Source organism: Nyctibius grandis, chromosome 9 (assembly GCF_013368605.1).
Source record: "Nyctibius grandis isolate bNycGra1 chromosome 9, bNycGra1.pri, whole genome shotgun sequence".
Classification (NCBI taxonomy): domain Eukaryota; kingdom Metazoa; phylum Chordata; class Aves; order Nyctibiiformes; family Nyctibiidae; genus Nyctibius; species Nyctibius grandis.
This window is the reverse complement of record NC_090666.1, coordinates 20,935,738-20,950,328: the sequence shown is the minus strand read 5'-3', so window position 1 is coordinate 20,950,328 and position 14,591 is coordinate 20,935,738. Positions and strand designations below refer to the sequence as shown.

Below are 14,591 nucleotides of genomic sequence, written 5' to 3'. Positions count from 1 at the left end.
GTCTTTAGCTTCTGTTATCCATTTTCTACACTTCATAATTTCTAATTTATATTGATTGCTATCTAGTCCCTCTCTCCCATTTGTTATAAACTGCTCTTTTATTTCTAATTGCTGCCTTCACTTCGCCACTGAACCAGAACGGGCTCTCAGCCAGCGCTGCCCCCTTTCTTGATTGTGGAATTGTGGCTTTTTGTGGTTCTGAAATTCTTCTGAAAGAGCTCACCATTTTCATTCACATTTTTCTATCTAAATGTTTCCTCCAAGCTGATTTCACTCATAATTTTCCCCCTGCTTTGGGAAATTAGCCCTTTCAAAGCATGAAGGATATAAATTACTGTTTAGGAATGTCCTTTCTTTGCCCAGGGTGAATGTAATCTGGTCATGATCATCGGTCCCTAGGCAACCTCCAAGTTGCAGTCCAGCAGTGAATTCGTCTCTATCCATCATAACCAGGGGGGAAACGAAAGTTGCCTACGCTAGAAGCAATGCCTCTCATATAAAAGAGGGATCGTCGCTAATTTTTAGAAACTCTGCAGATGGCTGTGCAGGAGTGTCAGTGTATGTCTTGCAAAGCACTGTACTCTTGAAGCCTGTGTGACACCACAGACACCCTGGCTGACTCCCTGGTCCCCAGCAAACACCACTGCTCCCCAGTCTTGCGCTTTTGCCGTAAGAACAGGAAGACTCAGAAGCATCCTGAGCCTTTTTACGTTCATGGGCATCAACCATTTCTGATCTTGCCACATTGGTTTGAATCATTTTAGTGCTTCTGTGATTATTTCCAGTAATGAAAAAGGCTCAGAGGAAAGACGCTTTCCTTCCAGCCCCAGTTTCTCCAAAGCCCATGTCTGATTTTGACGAGGGGAGAGCAGCGGGCACAGCACATACAATAGGCTGAAAGGCACTTGTCCCCACTATATGCCACAGTAAAGCCACCCCTAAAAGCAGCAGATGAACCAAATGGAGCAGATGGCCTCTTCTCATCCACCTGCTCCCTGCCTGCCATCAACATCAGTCTTTCAGGTCCACAGCAGCTGTGGGAGGCAGGTGAGGCTACCCCAGCGAGGGCACAATCCAGTGGAGCAGCCAGCCTGGCTTGCACCCCTGACAACTCCCAGCACACAGGCAGTGGTGAAAGGGTGACAAAACACAGTGCCATGTCCCCATCTGGCCATGCCAGGTGTACCCCCAGCTCTGCTCACCCTGCAGACCAAGTGCAAGGACACAAAGAGCCAGTGGGCATCACCCGTCTTAAGCAAGTCCAGCCATCCCCACCAGTGCCCCATCCAGCCTGGCACACTTCGTGCTGGGGCTGCTGGCACCGGCTCCCCGCCACCCCTTTGCCGAAGGAGGAGGACTTGCACCGCTCCTTACCTCAGCCATGAAGTTCTGTTGAAACATCTCCTCCTGGAAGGGCTCTGTCCGCAGGCGGTCTGCAAGGGAAAGCAGGATCAACCCGGGCAGGTCTGGCCAGACCTCCCAACCCAGCTTCCCCTTCCCCTGCCCGTGGGGTGACAGGACTGCAGGGGAACAGCTCCAGGATGCTCATCCCAGTGCCAGCGGGAGAGCCCAGCAAGCCCTTGGGCTAGGGGCACACCACCTGGTTAGCAGAAGGTACAAGGATCACAAGGAAGTGAGGGAATAAGGTTGAGCCTGTTGATGAGCACAGCATCCAGGTAGCAGAGTCCAGAGCCCATCCACACTTGTCCCAGCACTCTCCCGCACAGAGGAGCTGGGGACAGTGGCAGGACATGCTCAGCACCATTCCCAGCTTGAAAGAGCTGCCTGAGTTTGAGCACCACACAGCCATGCTCCATGGGACAGGGGACTGCTTGTCTCCAGCTGCTTTTCTGGAGGGGTGAGCCAGCCTGTGTCCTCCTCTTGCAGGGCAGGGACAGACTCCTGCTATCCCTCATCCTCCTCTGCGGCTTCTTCAAAGCACTAATTTTTCCCCATCATTGCTAAGATGTCTGGAGAAGCACCTGGACAGCTTTGCTCAGCAGCGCTGGTGCAAAGCTTCCTCCCAGCTTCCTGCCCTGCCCAGGCAAGGACAAGAGAGGCCGCTTGCCCACCAGCATCAGACCCTGGACCCAAACCAGGCTGTCCTGGCTGCTCCGAGCCCTGCAGAGCCAGCATGCAGCAGGAGAAAGGAGAGCTAGAGCTGGCTGGCGCAGGTCTAGGGCAGCTGCAGGGCAGATCCAGGCTGCTGTGGTGGGGTACCTGTCATGGTACAGGGTCTGGACCACATCAACTTCCTGGCCATGATACGCAAGTCAGGGCTGGCCCCCATTGGACCCCACACCCTGGGAGGGCAAGATTCCCGCAGAAGGGCAGATATCACCTCTGGCAACGGGACAAAGCATGGCGCTAGCAAGGGATGACCCAAAAAACAGTGCCCAACCAACCTCCATGGGTGGAGGACAACCCCCCCTTGGGTGGCTCCCCCAGGCAGGTCCTGACCCATGTCCTACATGAGGGGAATTCCTCCCACCCGTCCCCCCAATGGCGAGGCAGGCTGGAAGGGGGCCCACACTCACGGCTGCACTTCCCGTGGCGGGGAGAGCCGGGAGCCCCTGGTTGCCCTCCAAGCGCTCGGTGAGCTACCGTGCTCGGGAAGGGAGCCCGACACCGCTCCAGGACTGGCCCTCACTGGCATCCCCGCTGGCTCCTGGGGAGCGGCCAGGTGCTCTCGGCGAAGCGGAGAGCCCCTTGGCAACTCCCCAACTCCTCCGGCTACCAGTCAAGGGCTGTTCCTCCCCCAGTTCTCCCCAGGGGCTGCTCCCCAGCCTTCTGGCTACCGTCTTGCTGCTGGTGTGGCTGAACATGAAACACAAGCCTGGCTGGGTAATAGCCAGAGGGAGCAGAGACTGCCAGCCCCGTGCTAAGGAGGAAAGTCATTCCCTGCTCGCTCCTCTCTCGGTCCTGGGCATCCCTCCTCACCTCTGCTGAGAGTGGCCCCACTCTCCCTGTAGTCTTCGATCTCAGCATCCTTCTGGAGCAGCAGGGAGGTCAGCTCTTGTACCTGGTACTGCAATGCCAGGCTCATCCGAATCAGGGGCCGCACGAGGTGACGGGACACCTAGGATGGAGGAGGGACACTCTAGGGAAGGTCCAGGGATGCACACAGCTGTCCATAGAGCGGCCAAAGCAGGGTAGACAGAAAGGTCCTAGCAAGAGCTGCACCCCAGGTCACACAGAGCTCCCCAAGATACCCCACGTCTCACCCAAATCCAGTGGGAAGCGGTCAAAAGACATGAGCTGGGAGAAGGGAGGCAGGACACTGTGGGACATATCCCTCCATCCCAAACTGATCCTTTCACAGCTGGGAGCTGCAGCAGGGGAGAGCTTGGGTGGGAGAGCCTGATGGGGACAGGGTGCAGGGGTGGGCAATGCTCTACCCACCATCTGGGGTGCAGCAGGAGGTGGAGATCCACCCAGACCCTCCCCATGGCTCTGTGCACCCCAAGGCATGTTCCTACGCAGGAAACAGACACAGCTGGGCAAAAAACCAGGACTCTAGATGTCAAACTGTGGCTTGAGGAACAGGACAGACTTTCCCAGGGAGGCGAGATCAAAAGCAGCAGGGATCCCAATGTGCAGGACTTGCGCAGGCTGCAGCTCCCCATTGCAGCCCACCGTGCCCACCCTTAGTTTATGGCCACACAAGCCCCATGCAGAGGCCTGGGCACGTTCCCTGCCCCGGAGCCACACTGCACTGCCCTGGCCCACAAAGCAGCCTCCTGCCCATCACCTCCCACAGCCCCTGGGAGGGCATCAGGGATCCCCTCACCTCAGCATGTCCCTTGTCTTTGTGGCCAGGCTGAGCCCACGGGTGAGAGGGCAGCAAACCCAGCAACGCTCACAAAGCCTTCTTGCTCCTGTGGTGAGCCCAGGGTGGGCTCTGCGCTCTGCTCGCCCCCCGGGCACGAGCTGCAGAGGTGACGGCCATCAGCCACCCAGGCGCTCAGAGGGCACCATCCGCTGCAGAGATGCGGTTTGCCAGGTGGGCTCCGTGCCTGTGTCGAGCCCCTGGCTGGCTGCTGAGTAGAGCTCAGCAGGGCAGAGCTGGTCTCCATTCCACCTCCTGGGTGCCTTGCAGACATCCAGCACGATTCCAAGCGAAGGGAGAGGAGCAGCACCTCGGGCTTTGCACCTTCTCAGCTCAGCCTCCACGCTTCTTGCCCAGGGAGGGACAGCAAGTCCCTCGTGCAAGCCAAGCCAGGACCCCGAATTTATTTGCTCCCCAGTTCAACTTTGAAAGCGAGGACAGACACCCCCAGAGCGGCTGGGGACCCCAGCTCTCACCCCACGGTGCCCAAGCGCAGCCATTCCGGGGGCAGAAGGGCCGTGCCCCGCAGCAGGACCCGGGGGACCCGGCGGGAGGCGGGTGTCGGGGACGGAGGGCGATGCCCGCCCGGCGGCGGAGCGGCGGGGCCGGCAGCTGGGCCGGGGCTCCCGCCGAGGCGGTTGGCGGGGGCCGGGCGCCCTCTTGTGCGCGCAGAGCCGCAGGGCCCCGGTGCCGCCGGCGGCGGCGGGGGGGGACCGGCCCGTGAGGCCCCGGCCCCGCAGCGCCCGCCCTGCCCGCCGGGGGTCCGGCCGAGGGGCTGCCCCGGGGCGCTCAGCTTGCGACCCCGGGCTGCTTCCCGAAACCCGGGGTGTTAGGGAGCCCCGCGGTGGGAGCAACTCCCGAACAGCCGGGGACACCCCGCTCTAACAGCCGGGGACACCCCGCTTTAACTCCCCCCGGCGCGACAGACCGCCTGCGGGTCCTTCGGGGGTACCCGCCGCTCTGTGGCCCCGCTTCACGGCGTGCACCCAAGGAGAAGAGCATTGCTCTGCTCTGCGGGACACTGGCATCATCCCAGCGTGTGCCGGGCCGTCCCTGCCTCACTGCAAGGCACCAGCCAAGGTGCCAAAGCCTGAACGGGAAGAAACAGGGACAGTGAACCTCGGGAGGGGCAGCAGGCAGAGCCAAGCACCCTACGGCCACCAGCACGGCCTGAGGCCACCAAAAGCCTCCAAGCATTAGGGGACAATCCTTAATTTTAGCCGTCCCCCTCCCCAGACTCTCCGCGGCTTTGCTCACCATCTCCACGGGAGCAGGGCAGCAGTGGAATTCCCAGTAGAAGGGCAGTCCTGAGAGCTCGCTCTTCACATGCAGGCTGAGGCCGCTGGCAATGCGGTGGCAGGAGAAGGAGGTGGCAGCAGCCAGCTGCCCTGCCAGCAAGGGGCACATCACGGTGCACAAGTGGTGCAGCAAGGAGGACACGCGGACCGTCAGCCGCTTGTTCAGCTCCTAGGGAAAGGCAAGGTTAGGGGTGCAGCAATGCCCCGGGGAGCTTGGCGCCAGGATAAAAGCAGCAGAAACCCCAGCACGCAAGGAGCCAAACTACTGCTGTATGTCCCAGTGCTGCAAAGAGACACCCCTGGGCCTCGGCTTCCAGCCCCACAACACGATATTCCCCACTGGTTCTCCCAGGCCAGCTGAGCTGGGGGGGCTCCCCTGCCCTACGAGCCCAGGAGGGTCCGGGTGGTGGGCAGGGTGCAACGGTATCCACCAGCGCATCTGCCCCATGTGCCAGCACAAGTGTCACAGACTGTCTGAGAGCTGTCGCAGCTCAGCTCACCTGCCAGATCTGGTAGATGGTTGCCACCACATGCCCACCCCTCCTGCCACCAGCCACTCGGCACAGCCACTGTGACAGAGGGACATGGCAGATCGGGGTGGCACGTGGGGGCCTGGGCACACAGGCTAGGGTGAGGGGATGAGGCATGGCCCCATGTGTTTTGGGGGCTGTGCTCACAGGACACCCCATGGGAGCCTGTGCCTGGCTGTGAATGTGAGCAGGAGTCTCTCCGTCACTCGTCAGAAGGCAGCCTTGTTTCAAGCTCCTCCTTTGTACACTGGTCCTGGGGAAACCAACTGCCCATCCAGCCCACAAGTGAAACGAGTGTGCCAGCCTCAGCATGCAGCCCCAGTGAACACATGGCTGCCCTGGGCATGCTAAATAGCCTGGCCCGCTCTCCTAGGAGGAGGGTGCTCGGCCAACCGGGGTGACAGTGCGTGGGCAGAGCTGCCTGGGGACTTCCCAGGCCAGGCGTTTGCACCCAGGCCCTGCCACATCCAACAGCCATTGTATCACCAAGCAGTTTATGCTGGGACATCAGCTGCTGTGAGGAGAAAAGGAGGTCCCTGGACTTCCCAGACACTCACCTTGGACCTTTGTCCCACGGCCTCGGCGTCTGCACTCTCGTACCAGACGCTGCTGAGGTTGGAGATCAGCAGGATGTAACCAGTATCACTGAAACACACTTTAGCAAGAAAAGTGGCCTCGCCAAAGCAAACAGAAGCCCAGGGTTGTGTCAGAAGGCTGCTCTCCAGTTTCTCGGAGCCCTCCATCTGCAAGAGAGCAATCAGGTTTCTGCCTCAACCCCACCCAGGAAGACCCCGGTCCCTGGTGTGGCCTCGCAGCCCAGAGGTACCGATGCTCAGCCAGCTCTGGTCACAGGCATCCCTGCACATGCATGCAGCTCTGCTGGGGCAGGCATTTTGGGGAGCTCTGTGCAGGGCAGTTCCCACCCCAGCTCACAATAAGCACCCCAAATGCACCAGCAGACACACGGCAATATAACTGTTGCCTCCCCAGCATCACCCGGTGCTTGCTGCCATTAGTACAGCAAGACCTCTACATCCAAATTAACATTTCAGCTGCCCTGCTTGCACTGGGATGGGCAGCAGGACGCTGCAGCCCTCCTCCTCCTCGCATATGCCGTCCCAGTGCTCCACAGGAACCACGCACCGTCCCCTGCCCGCACTGACACGGGCAGAGCACCGGCAGCAGCCCATGCTGCCGCTGAACGCTGCCGCTTCCCGCTCCCCCCGCCCGGGACAGGCTCCGTGCCTCCCAAAGCGCTCGGGGACCCGGCGTCCCTGGGTCCCTGCGGGCCTGGGGAGCCACAGAGTTACCCGAGGGCAGGAGGAGCAGGCGGGCCGAGGAGCTCCGCAGAGGCGAGCAACGCCGGGCGGAGGCGAGGGCCAGACTACGGCTCCCGGCATGCTGTGCTCTTCCGCGGCGTGCGAGGGGCCGGGGCACGCCGGGATGCGGAGCACACCGCGAGCCGCGGGTCACCGGCACGGGCAGGCGGCCGCGGCTGTCGCTTCCTCGGGGCCCAGGGAGGTGCTGCTCCTGCTGCCGCTCCCTCGCCTGCTGACAGGACGGGACCGGAGCTGGCCCGTTCCCCCCGAGCACCCCCAGTTGTCACAGGAGGCGCCACGGCCAAGACGCTGTGCAAAGGACGGGGCCTGAAACGTCTTAAGACTTTGTGTTGCGCGTGCTCGTGTTACGAAACGTCCCGGTACAAGTGCCCAGCTGGGCACACGGCCAGCCCGGAGAGGCAGCGGCAGGCAGGGGCTCCTGTCCCTGGGCCCCGGGTTTATCCCTCTGCCCCAGCAGCCGCGGGGAGCCCGCGCAGGCACGGCACCTGTGCCGCCGCTCACCCGGCCTTGCGCTGGGACTCGGCTGCTGCACCCCGGCGAGCCCCGCGTAGCCGGGGGTGCAGCTGCCTGTGTCCCCCATGCCCAGGGTCTGGGCCCACAAGGCACCACAGAGCAGGGCGGTGCCAGCCTGGCAGGGGCCGTGGACACCGCACACGCCCAGCCCTCCAGCTTCCTGCACACTGAGCACAGCCCCGTCCTTGTCCTGGGCACTGACCCCCTCCCCAATCCCAGCACCCACATGCTGACTGTGATCCTCCACCTGCACCCCATGCATTGAGGCCATACACCCTGCACCCACACACTGCCTCTGAGCCCCCCATTTGCACCCCATTCACCCCCCCCACACTCACCCCCTCTCCCTACCCTGCAGGCTGCAGCCACCCTCGGGGCAGGGCCAGGGGAGGGCGGTCATCCCAGAGGGTTTTCATCCCAAGGGGGTGCCAGGGGAGGTGGGAGCAGGCAGGGGCCTTGGGGTGCAGGACAGATTGGGTTGCATGGCCACAGTAGGGTGCAGGAGGGTTTGGGGTGCAGGACCCAGGTGGGCTTGGGGCACAGCTGGAGCACAGGGCCAGGCTGGGGTACAGGGCCCAGGTGGGGTGGTGGCTGGCTGGGGCCAGGCTGTGCATTGAACCCAGCGGGCACGGGGTGTGGGGATCACAGGGAGCTGGGGAAAGGGGGCTCACCCTCGAGGACCTGCACACACAGTGGCACCGCATCCCTCCCACCCTGCAGCCACCTTTGTGTGTTCCTGGGTAGTTGGGGGTCTCCTCAGGAGCAGGTGAAGGGGGCAGCCACAACCTGGAGCTGTAGTCCAGCCTGAGCACGTCACTCCTGTGGACCAGCTCTGTTGTCTTCCCAGCCCAAGTCCATCCTTCCTTCTAGCTTGCACCCTGGGCTAACTTGCATTACCCAAGGGCTGCAAAGCCCCAGTCTTTCCTAGCCCAGGGCTGGGCTTTCTCAGGCCAGTTCAGACTGGTAGAGGCAGCAGTGGGAGTGGGGAGCCCTGCTCGTGGACTCTGATCTGCTGTAAACGCAGAGTCCGTGAGCTGCAAGCAGTGCTGGTGCAGACCCCGCTGCAGGCAGTGTAACCAGGCGGCAGTGGGGGATCCAACCCAGGCACCGAGCTTAATCACAGGGGTCAAAGGCAGTGTTTTCCTCCCCAGAGAAACCCTCTGCTGAATGGTTTAGCAGCCAGAGCGATACCTGAGGGGCAGTTAAGTGGTGAGCCCTCCTGGGACCAACCTGCTGCAGCTGAAAGGCGGGTCACTGTTTTGGGGAACTGAGCTGAGCTGCACCCCCACCCTGCGTCATCCTGGTGTGCCAGAGCCAGAGCATTAGTATACAGCTGGTGCCATGAGCATCAGTGAGCCATGGGCACAGCTGGGACATGGCAATGAGGCGGTGGAGAGCCAGCCATTCCCCGAGCACAGTGCCAGCAGAGTGAGTGGAGCCTGGCATGACAGCCCTTTGGGGCTGGCCCAAAGCACTGAGCCCTTCCCCAGCACCCACAGGGTGATGGTGGGCTTAGGGGCACCCCACATCCTCAGCTGAAGTGGCACCAGGTGGCTGTGCCCTCCTGGTCACGTGGACCAGGGGAGGGTGGGCTAGCATCTCCCAGGCAAATCCTGGCTGGAAAGGAAACCCTAGAAAGGGCAAAGGTCGTTGAGGTTTTATAGCTCACTCCCAAGCAGGGAAATGAGGTTCATGCTGAGAGTGTAGAAGTGCAGGTCCCCTCCAGTTCCTTGTGGGCTTCAGAAATGCGGAGCAAAGTGTCTCGCAAGCTGCCTTGGGGGCACAGCCCCAGGTCCCTCATGAGGTGTCCCTGCAGCATGGGGTCAGGCCACGGAGTGTGCCATGTGTGGCATCTCCATCTCACTCGGCATCCTGGCCAGCTGCTGCTCCCCCCGAGCAGGTTGGGAGCAGGGCACTCCCTTCCCCTGAGGACAGTGGTCCCCCTCCTCAGGCGCACAGCTGCCCTCCCTCCTCTTCTCCTCCCTCTTCCTCGCTCCCCGGGCAGAGGAAGCAGCAGGGGAAGGCTTTGCAGGAGGATGGCAGCAGCCTCCTCAGCCCGGCGGGGAGCCCATAGGCCTGTCTGTCTTCGCCCCTGTCTCCGCAGGGGTGGTGATCGCCTGCCCTGGCTTTCCTCAGTGCCAGGTCGGAGAGCAGCCCTCGCTCCTCCAGGGTTCCTGCAACCATGGCATTGGGCAGCGAGCTGGAGCCCCTTCCTCTAGCTGCACCCTCCCAGCCTGTGCCAGCCCTGGGACCCCCAGCAGGGCTGCCTGGAGGCAGAGCTGGTGGTTCGGGGATGGTCCCGTGGCCAGACGCAGCCCTCGGAGCAGGGGCTCATGCAGACATGCTGTAGCATCACTCACCTGAGACTGTGTTCTCCAGGAAAAATGACAAGAAGCCAGTTAAGAAGACAGGCACCATGAGCAGGGAGAGGAAGAGGAGGTCCAGGGGCACCCAGCCTGCGGGGACAGTGCCAGAATCACCCAGGACATCCCAGCCCAGCAGCGGGGAAGGGGCAGGAGCTGCCGCGGCAGATCCAGGGGTTGGAGAGGGAGCTGCCTGCTGCCATGAGCAGCCCCAACCTCCCAGGACATCAGGGACATGTGGCCACTATGTCATGGGGCTGGAGGCTTTGCCTTGCCCGGGGCACATCCCCCCTACCTGTGGCCAGGTGAGCCGGAGCTGCGCCGAGCCACCGCGGCACCAGCAGTGCCATGAACATGGTGAAGCCGACAATGAAGATGTTCCTCCCTGAGTCAATGTCTGCATACTGGAAGTAGGAGATCCCCGTGCCCACGGCCACGGCGTAGGTGACGCAGAGCACCCCCCCTGCAAGGGGCAGGAGTCAGGCAGCGGCGGGCAGGCTGCAAGCACCACAGCGCAGGGGAAGGGCAGGGTACCCACCGTGAACTGCCAGCGGGATGCAGGTGAGGAGCCCTGCCAGCCTCGGGGACATGCCCAGCACCATGCACACCAGTGCGCTTACTTGTACTGAGAAGCGAGAGCCAGCCTGGGGGAAGGAGGACAGGACAGGGAGGGTGGGGAGCGTCACCCCCTGCTCTGTCCCCGCCACAGTGCCATACAGACCTGCCTTTCCCAGTGCTGGCTCAGCAACAGCCTGGGTGCTACAGGTCCCCCACACCTCCTGCTCCATTGCCTCCCTGTTCCTTGCCGACCTTCCTCCCCTCACCCCGCGCATACCTGCGTGAGGCCGGCGGCACAGGCGTTGGCGATGCTGGCGGCCGTGCCTCCCGGGGCACCCAGCAGCCCTGCCAGGAGGCTGCCCAGCCCTTCCATGCAGAGCCCTCGGTTGCAGGCGTGGGGAGGCAGCTGGGGGGCTCGCAGCAGCCTCCCACACAGCACGTAGCAGCCCACCGAGTTCATGCTGCAACCGATGGCCATGGCGATGCCCACTGCCAGCACCCGGGGGGTGAGCAGCGGCCACCCCCACTCGCCTGCAGTGGAGGGAGAGGGGACAGATGACAGGGGCCCTTGCTGAGGGCAGTTGGCTGCACCCAGCCCTGCTGCCCCCCACCTGTGTAGGGGATGCGGAGCCAAGGGGCATGGAAGGTGCTGTTGGCCCAGGACAGCTGTGCTGTGGCCAGGTCCAGCGATTCCCAGGGCACACGGAGATGACTGAGGACAGCACAGACGATGCAAACCCCAGCAAACGGGAGCAGTACCTGCAATGCAGCAAGGGGAACCTCAGCAGGGGACTCTCCTCCCCTGCCTGCCCTGGCCAGCACCCTGCCTGCTGTGACCCAAACAACAGACCCTTGTCCTGTCACCTCTCCCAAGGAGCCATGCCACATCTCCCCTTGTCCCCACAGGGAGCATCCCAGGCTCTGCTGCTCCAACACCCTTGAGTGCAGATCTCCCACGCTCCCCCAGCAGCACCCACACCCCAGGAGATGCACCAGGACTTCCCCCTGCCTCTGTTCCCAGCACCCAGCTCTGCTCCAGGGCCACCAGGTCCCACCTAACCCCACACCAAAGAGCCAGGCTAAGAGAGAAGCCTGGGCACAGAAAAGGGGGCAGGGGCAGACAAGCCACAGTACCGAGAACATGCGCAGGGTGGGGACCAATGGCTCCGTGAAGCCTCCCCGAGCCTGGGGCCAGGCACAGAAGGGCAGGCAGCAGGACCCCAGGTGCTGGGAGAAGGTGACAGCAAGGAGCATAAGCCTAGGAGAGGGAGCACAGGTCACCATGCAGCATCACAGAGATGGGGCCCCAAATGCATGTCGTGCACCGCAGGAATGTCCGCATGGCGAAGGGAAGCCCCAGGGGCTGCACACTGGCATGGCCCCTGGGCTCACATACAGCAGTGCTACACCCCAGTTGGTGGAGCAGAAGAAAGCAGCCTCCTTGTATGAGGACAGCCCGATGATGGAGAGGCTGGGGGCCAGGACCATGGGCCTGCAGCGCCGGGCTGCCCACCCACACACACCAGACACTCCCAGCACCAGCTGAACCAGCCCGGAGACCAGCACGGCTCCAGAGACCTGCGGGAGGAAAGGATGGGACCCGTGGGGCAGGATACAGGGAGAGCAGACCAACACCTTCCCTTGGCCATGCTCCCACCGCCCCAGGAGCATCGCTTTTTCCCCCATGCTCCAACCATGCTCCGCTCACCCCAGTCCCAGAAGAACATATGCACCACGACCCCCACTGCTTTTGCACATCCCCTTGTGCCCCCCATATTCATGGCAATGCCCAGGAGAGCTGGGAAAGGGGTTGGAGGGTGCAGGGACGCAGATAGCAAGTGGGGTGCTGGAGGAGCAGGAGGACAGGGGACCCCCAGCCCAGCGCAGGAGCACCCACCTCTCGCAGCGAGGCAGCCCGGCTCCCTGCGATGGTGCAGTGTGGTGCAGGGCATGTGCTGGCCACGGCTGTGCCTGGAAGAGAATTTTGGAGGGATATGATGCATGGGGACACTGGGTTCCTGGAGCCAGGTCCAAGAGGATGCAGCATGGAGGCTGCTGGCTGGAGAAGGGCCAGTGTGCTGCCAGGCACAGCATCCCCATAAGCCCTGACCCTGTGCAGGTGACCAGATGCATTGCAGGTGTGCTCAGGGGTCAGTAGGGTGCTGTGCACTATCACCAGAGGGGCCATCAGGCAGGACCCCTTGCTACCCTTCATCCCTACGCAGTGCGCTGGGCACCTCGTCACCGCCATTCCCCTGGCACTGGCATGCCCTGGGCCCTGTGGGATGCAGGCTCCAGGGCTGTGCTCACCATTCCTGTCCATGCTGGCACCGAGGGACAGGTGGGAGCTCAGCACCATGGCAGGGACCACGTACTCGAAGGACGGGATTTGAACCAGCGGCAGCCTGGGGAAAGGGACAGTAAAGGCACGTTAGGAAGGAAAGAGGGGACAGGGCTGCTCCCAAGGCCCCGTCTGCCAGAGGAGTGAAGGATGGGGAGGAGATGAGAACCCCAAAGTGGCAGGAGTGCACCCTGTATCCCAAACGCACCCTAGCACATGCCAAGTGGCAGCACATGGGATGTGCGCAGAGGTCAGGGGCTTTGCCAAAGCACATGCCCAGCCCCTGCATGAGATGCAGGGCAAGAGATTGTCCTCGTGCCCCTTCCCACCTCCAGCAAAGTGTCTGTCTTCCCCAACCGAGGAGGGGGCAGAGACATGCCCTGCCATGGCATCACCCTCCTCCTGGCAATGGCTGCATCCCCTTCCTCCTCCTTGCTCACCGGCTCCCCAGGGTGGTCTGCAGCACCGTGGAGATGCCACAAGCAAAGAGGCTGCGTGCCAGCAGCTCGCTGGTGGTCTGGGCGTGGGGTGGCTCCTCAGGCAGGGTGGGCAGGAGGAGTAGGTGGAAGATACAGAGCAAGGAGGCCTGTACGGCCAGGTGCTGTGGGGGGAAGAGAAGGGGTGGTCGTGACTCCCTGCGGCACCCAAGAGCTGCAGCCCCTTGTGCCCAGCCACCTGCATGGATGCATGCTCACTGACACCCCTGGACAGCACCCGCCACTGCTCACTCCCCTCCCAGCACACGCTGGCCAGAGCCCCAGGCACTCTTTCCCTGGCAGGACATGGCCCCTGCCCTGCCACCCATGAGGACATGAGCCCTCTCCCCATCTCTCTGGCTGCTCACTGTGGTCCCCTTACCTGAAGGGCTAAGCAACAGCTCAGCATCCAGGAGCACATCTTCTGTGGGGAGCAGGATGCGAGCGCAGGGCTCCCAGCACCAGGCGCTCCGCAGTGGCCCCCATTCATGCTTCTGCCTCCCCACACCGGTCCCAGTTTGTGGTGCAGAGGGGGTGGTCAGGCTCCCACCCCCCCCCGAGGGCTCCTCACAGCCCTCGCACAGCTGAACTTCCACCTTCTTGCAGGAGCTGCCCCAGGGTTAGCCATTAACTTGAGTTGGTGAGTAACCTGCCCTTGTGGCCAGGAATGTAAGTGTCACCCTGAATTGTCACCACAAGGGCCAGGTGACAGCCACCCATGGCCAGGACACCTCACACTGTTACAGGCCAACTGCCCACAGCCCAGGTCCCATCCCTGCCTCTTGTGGTACACAGGGCAGGCCGCAGCACGGACACCTTTATGTGCTTGGAGCATCCCCAACAAGAGCACCCTCCAGCTCCAGCGTGCCCTGCCCGTGCCTGTCCCTCCCCAGCACGGCATCCTCCTGCTCTCCTGGTCCAGCCCTTACTCACCCCCAGCCCCCGAAGAGCCCGTTAAAAGCTGCACAGCCCCAGCGCAGGTCCGGCCATTCCCCTCTGTGGGCACTGTGCCCACCCCAGGAGGGTCTCTGGTGGGGTTCTACCACACCCCCCATGCTCCTAAGAGGAGGGCACTGAATCCCGCTCTGGACAAGGATGCCAGGGACAAGAGCTGCCCACGTGGCTGGGAAGGCTCCTAAGGGAGCACAGGGGATGCTTGTGTTTTTGTCACAGGGCAGAGGCGGCTGTGCCAGCGACCACAACGGCGACCCTGCCGAGCCCTCGCCGCTCAGGACTCACTCATTAACTGGACAGACTTTGGAGAGCAAAGAGCAGCAGAGACCATGCATTCCCCACATTCCCAAGGATGAGGAACCTCCCCTCTCCCGCTGCCCCTGCCTTCC

General features: G+C 62.5%; 2 protein-coding genes across 3 annotated transcripts in view; both read right to left on the bottom strand.

The window, feature by feature from the left end:
• The window catches only part of NHEJ1 (non-homologous end joining factor 1), a 45,417-nt gene extending 38,312 nt beyond the window's left edge, over positions 1-7,105 (bottom strand). Inside the window, exons 1-5 of one of the 2 annotated variants that reach the window (XM_068408037.1) lie at positions 6,968-7,105; positions 6,215-6,400; positions 5,087-5,296; positions 2,941-3,079; positions 1,375-1,433 (exon numbers count right to left, since the gene is read on the bottom strand). In XM_068408037.1, coding sequence (XP_068264138.1) covers positions 1,375-1,433; positions 2,941-3,079; positions 5,087-5,296; positions 6,215-6,400; positions 6,968-7,057 — 684 coding nt within the window. In that variant the 5' untranslated portion in view covers positions 7,058-7,105. The remainder of the gene's footprint in view (positions 1-1,374; positions 1,434-2,940; positions 3,080-5,086; positions 5,297-6,214; positions 6,401-6,967) is intronic. The other variant, XM_068408038.1, reaches the window with a different exon arrangement.
• A 2,352-nt stretch (positions 7,106-9,457) lies between these two features.
• Positions 9,458-13,738, bottom strand: SLC23A3 (solute carrier family 23 member 3). The gene is made up of 12 exons (XM_068408169.1): positions 13,631-13,738; positions 13,213-13,373; positions 12,742-12,836; positions 12,329-12,402; positions 11,828-12,009; positions 11,566-11,689; positions 11,043-11,190; positions 10,709-10,962; positions 10,412-10,517; positions 10,169-10,336; positions 9,871-9,966; positions 9,458-9,684 (listed from the first exon to the last, which is right to left on the bottom strand). The coding sequence occupies exons 1-12, from the start codon at positions 13,736-13,738 to the stop codon at positions 9,458-9,460; spliced, it is 1,743 nt and encodes a 580-aa protein (XP_068264270.1).
• Positions 13,739-14,591: the final 853 nt, after the last annotated feature.

Bases quoted from the DNA above. Each gene is read 5' to 3' on its own strand.
- SLC23A3 (XM_068408169.1), bottom strand. From the start codon at position 13,738: ATGAATGGGGGCCACTGCGGAGCGCCTGGTGCTGGGAGCCCTGCGCTC. The intron at 10,963-11,042 runs GTGGGGGGCAGC...CCTCCACTGCAG, and splicing joins GCTCCGCATCCCCTACACAG to GCGAGTGGGGGTGGCCGCTG. The intron at 9,967-10,168 runs GTAGGGGGGATG...CTGTCCCCGCAG, and splicing joins TCCGGCTCACCTGGCCACAG to GCTGGGTGCCCCTGGACCTC.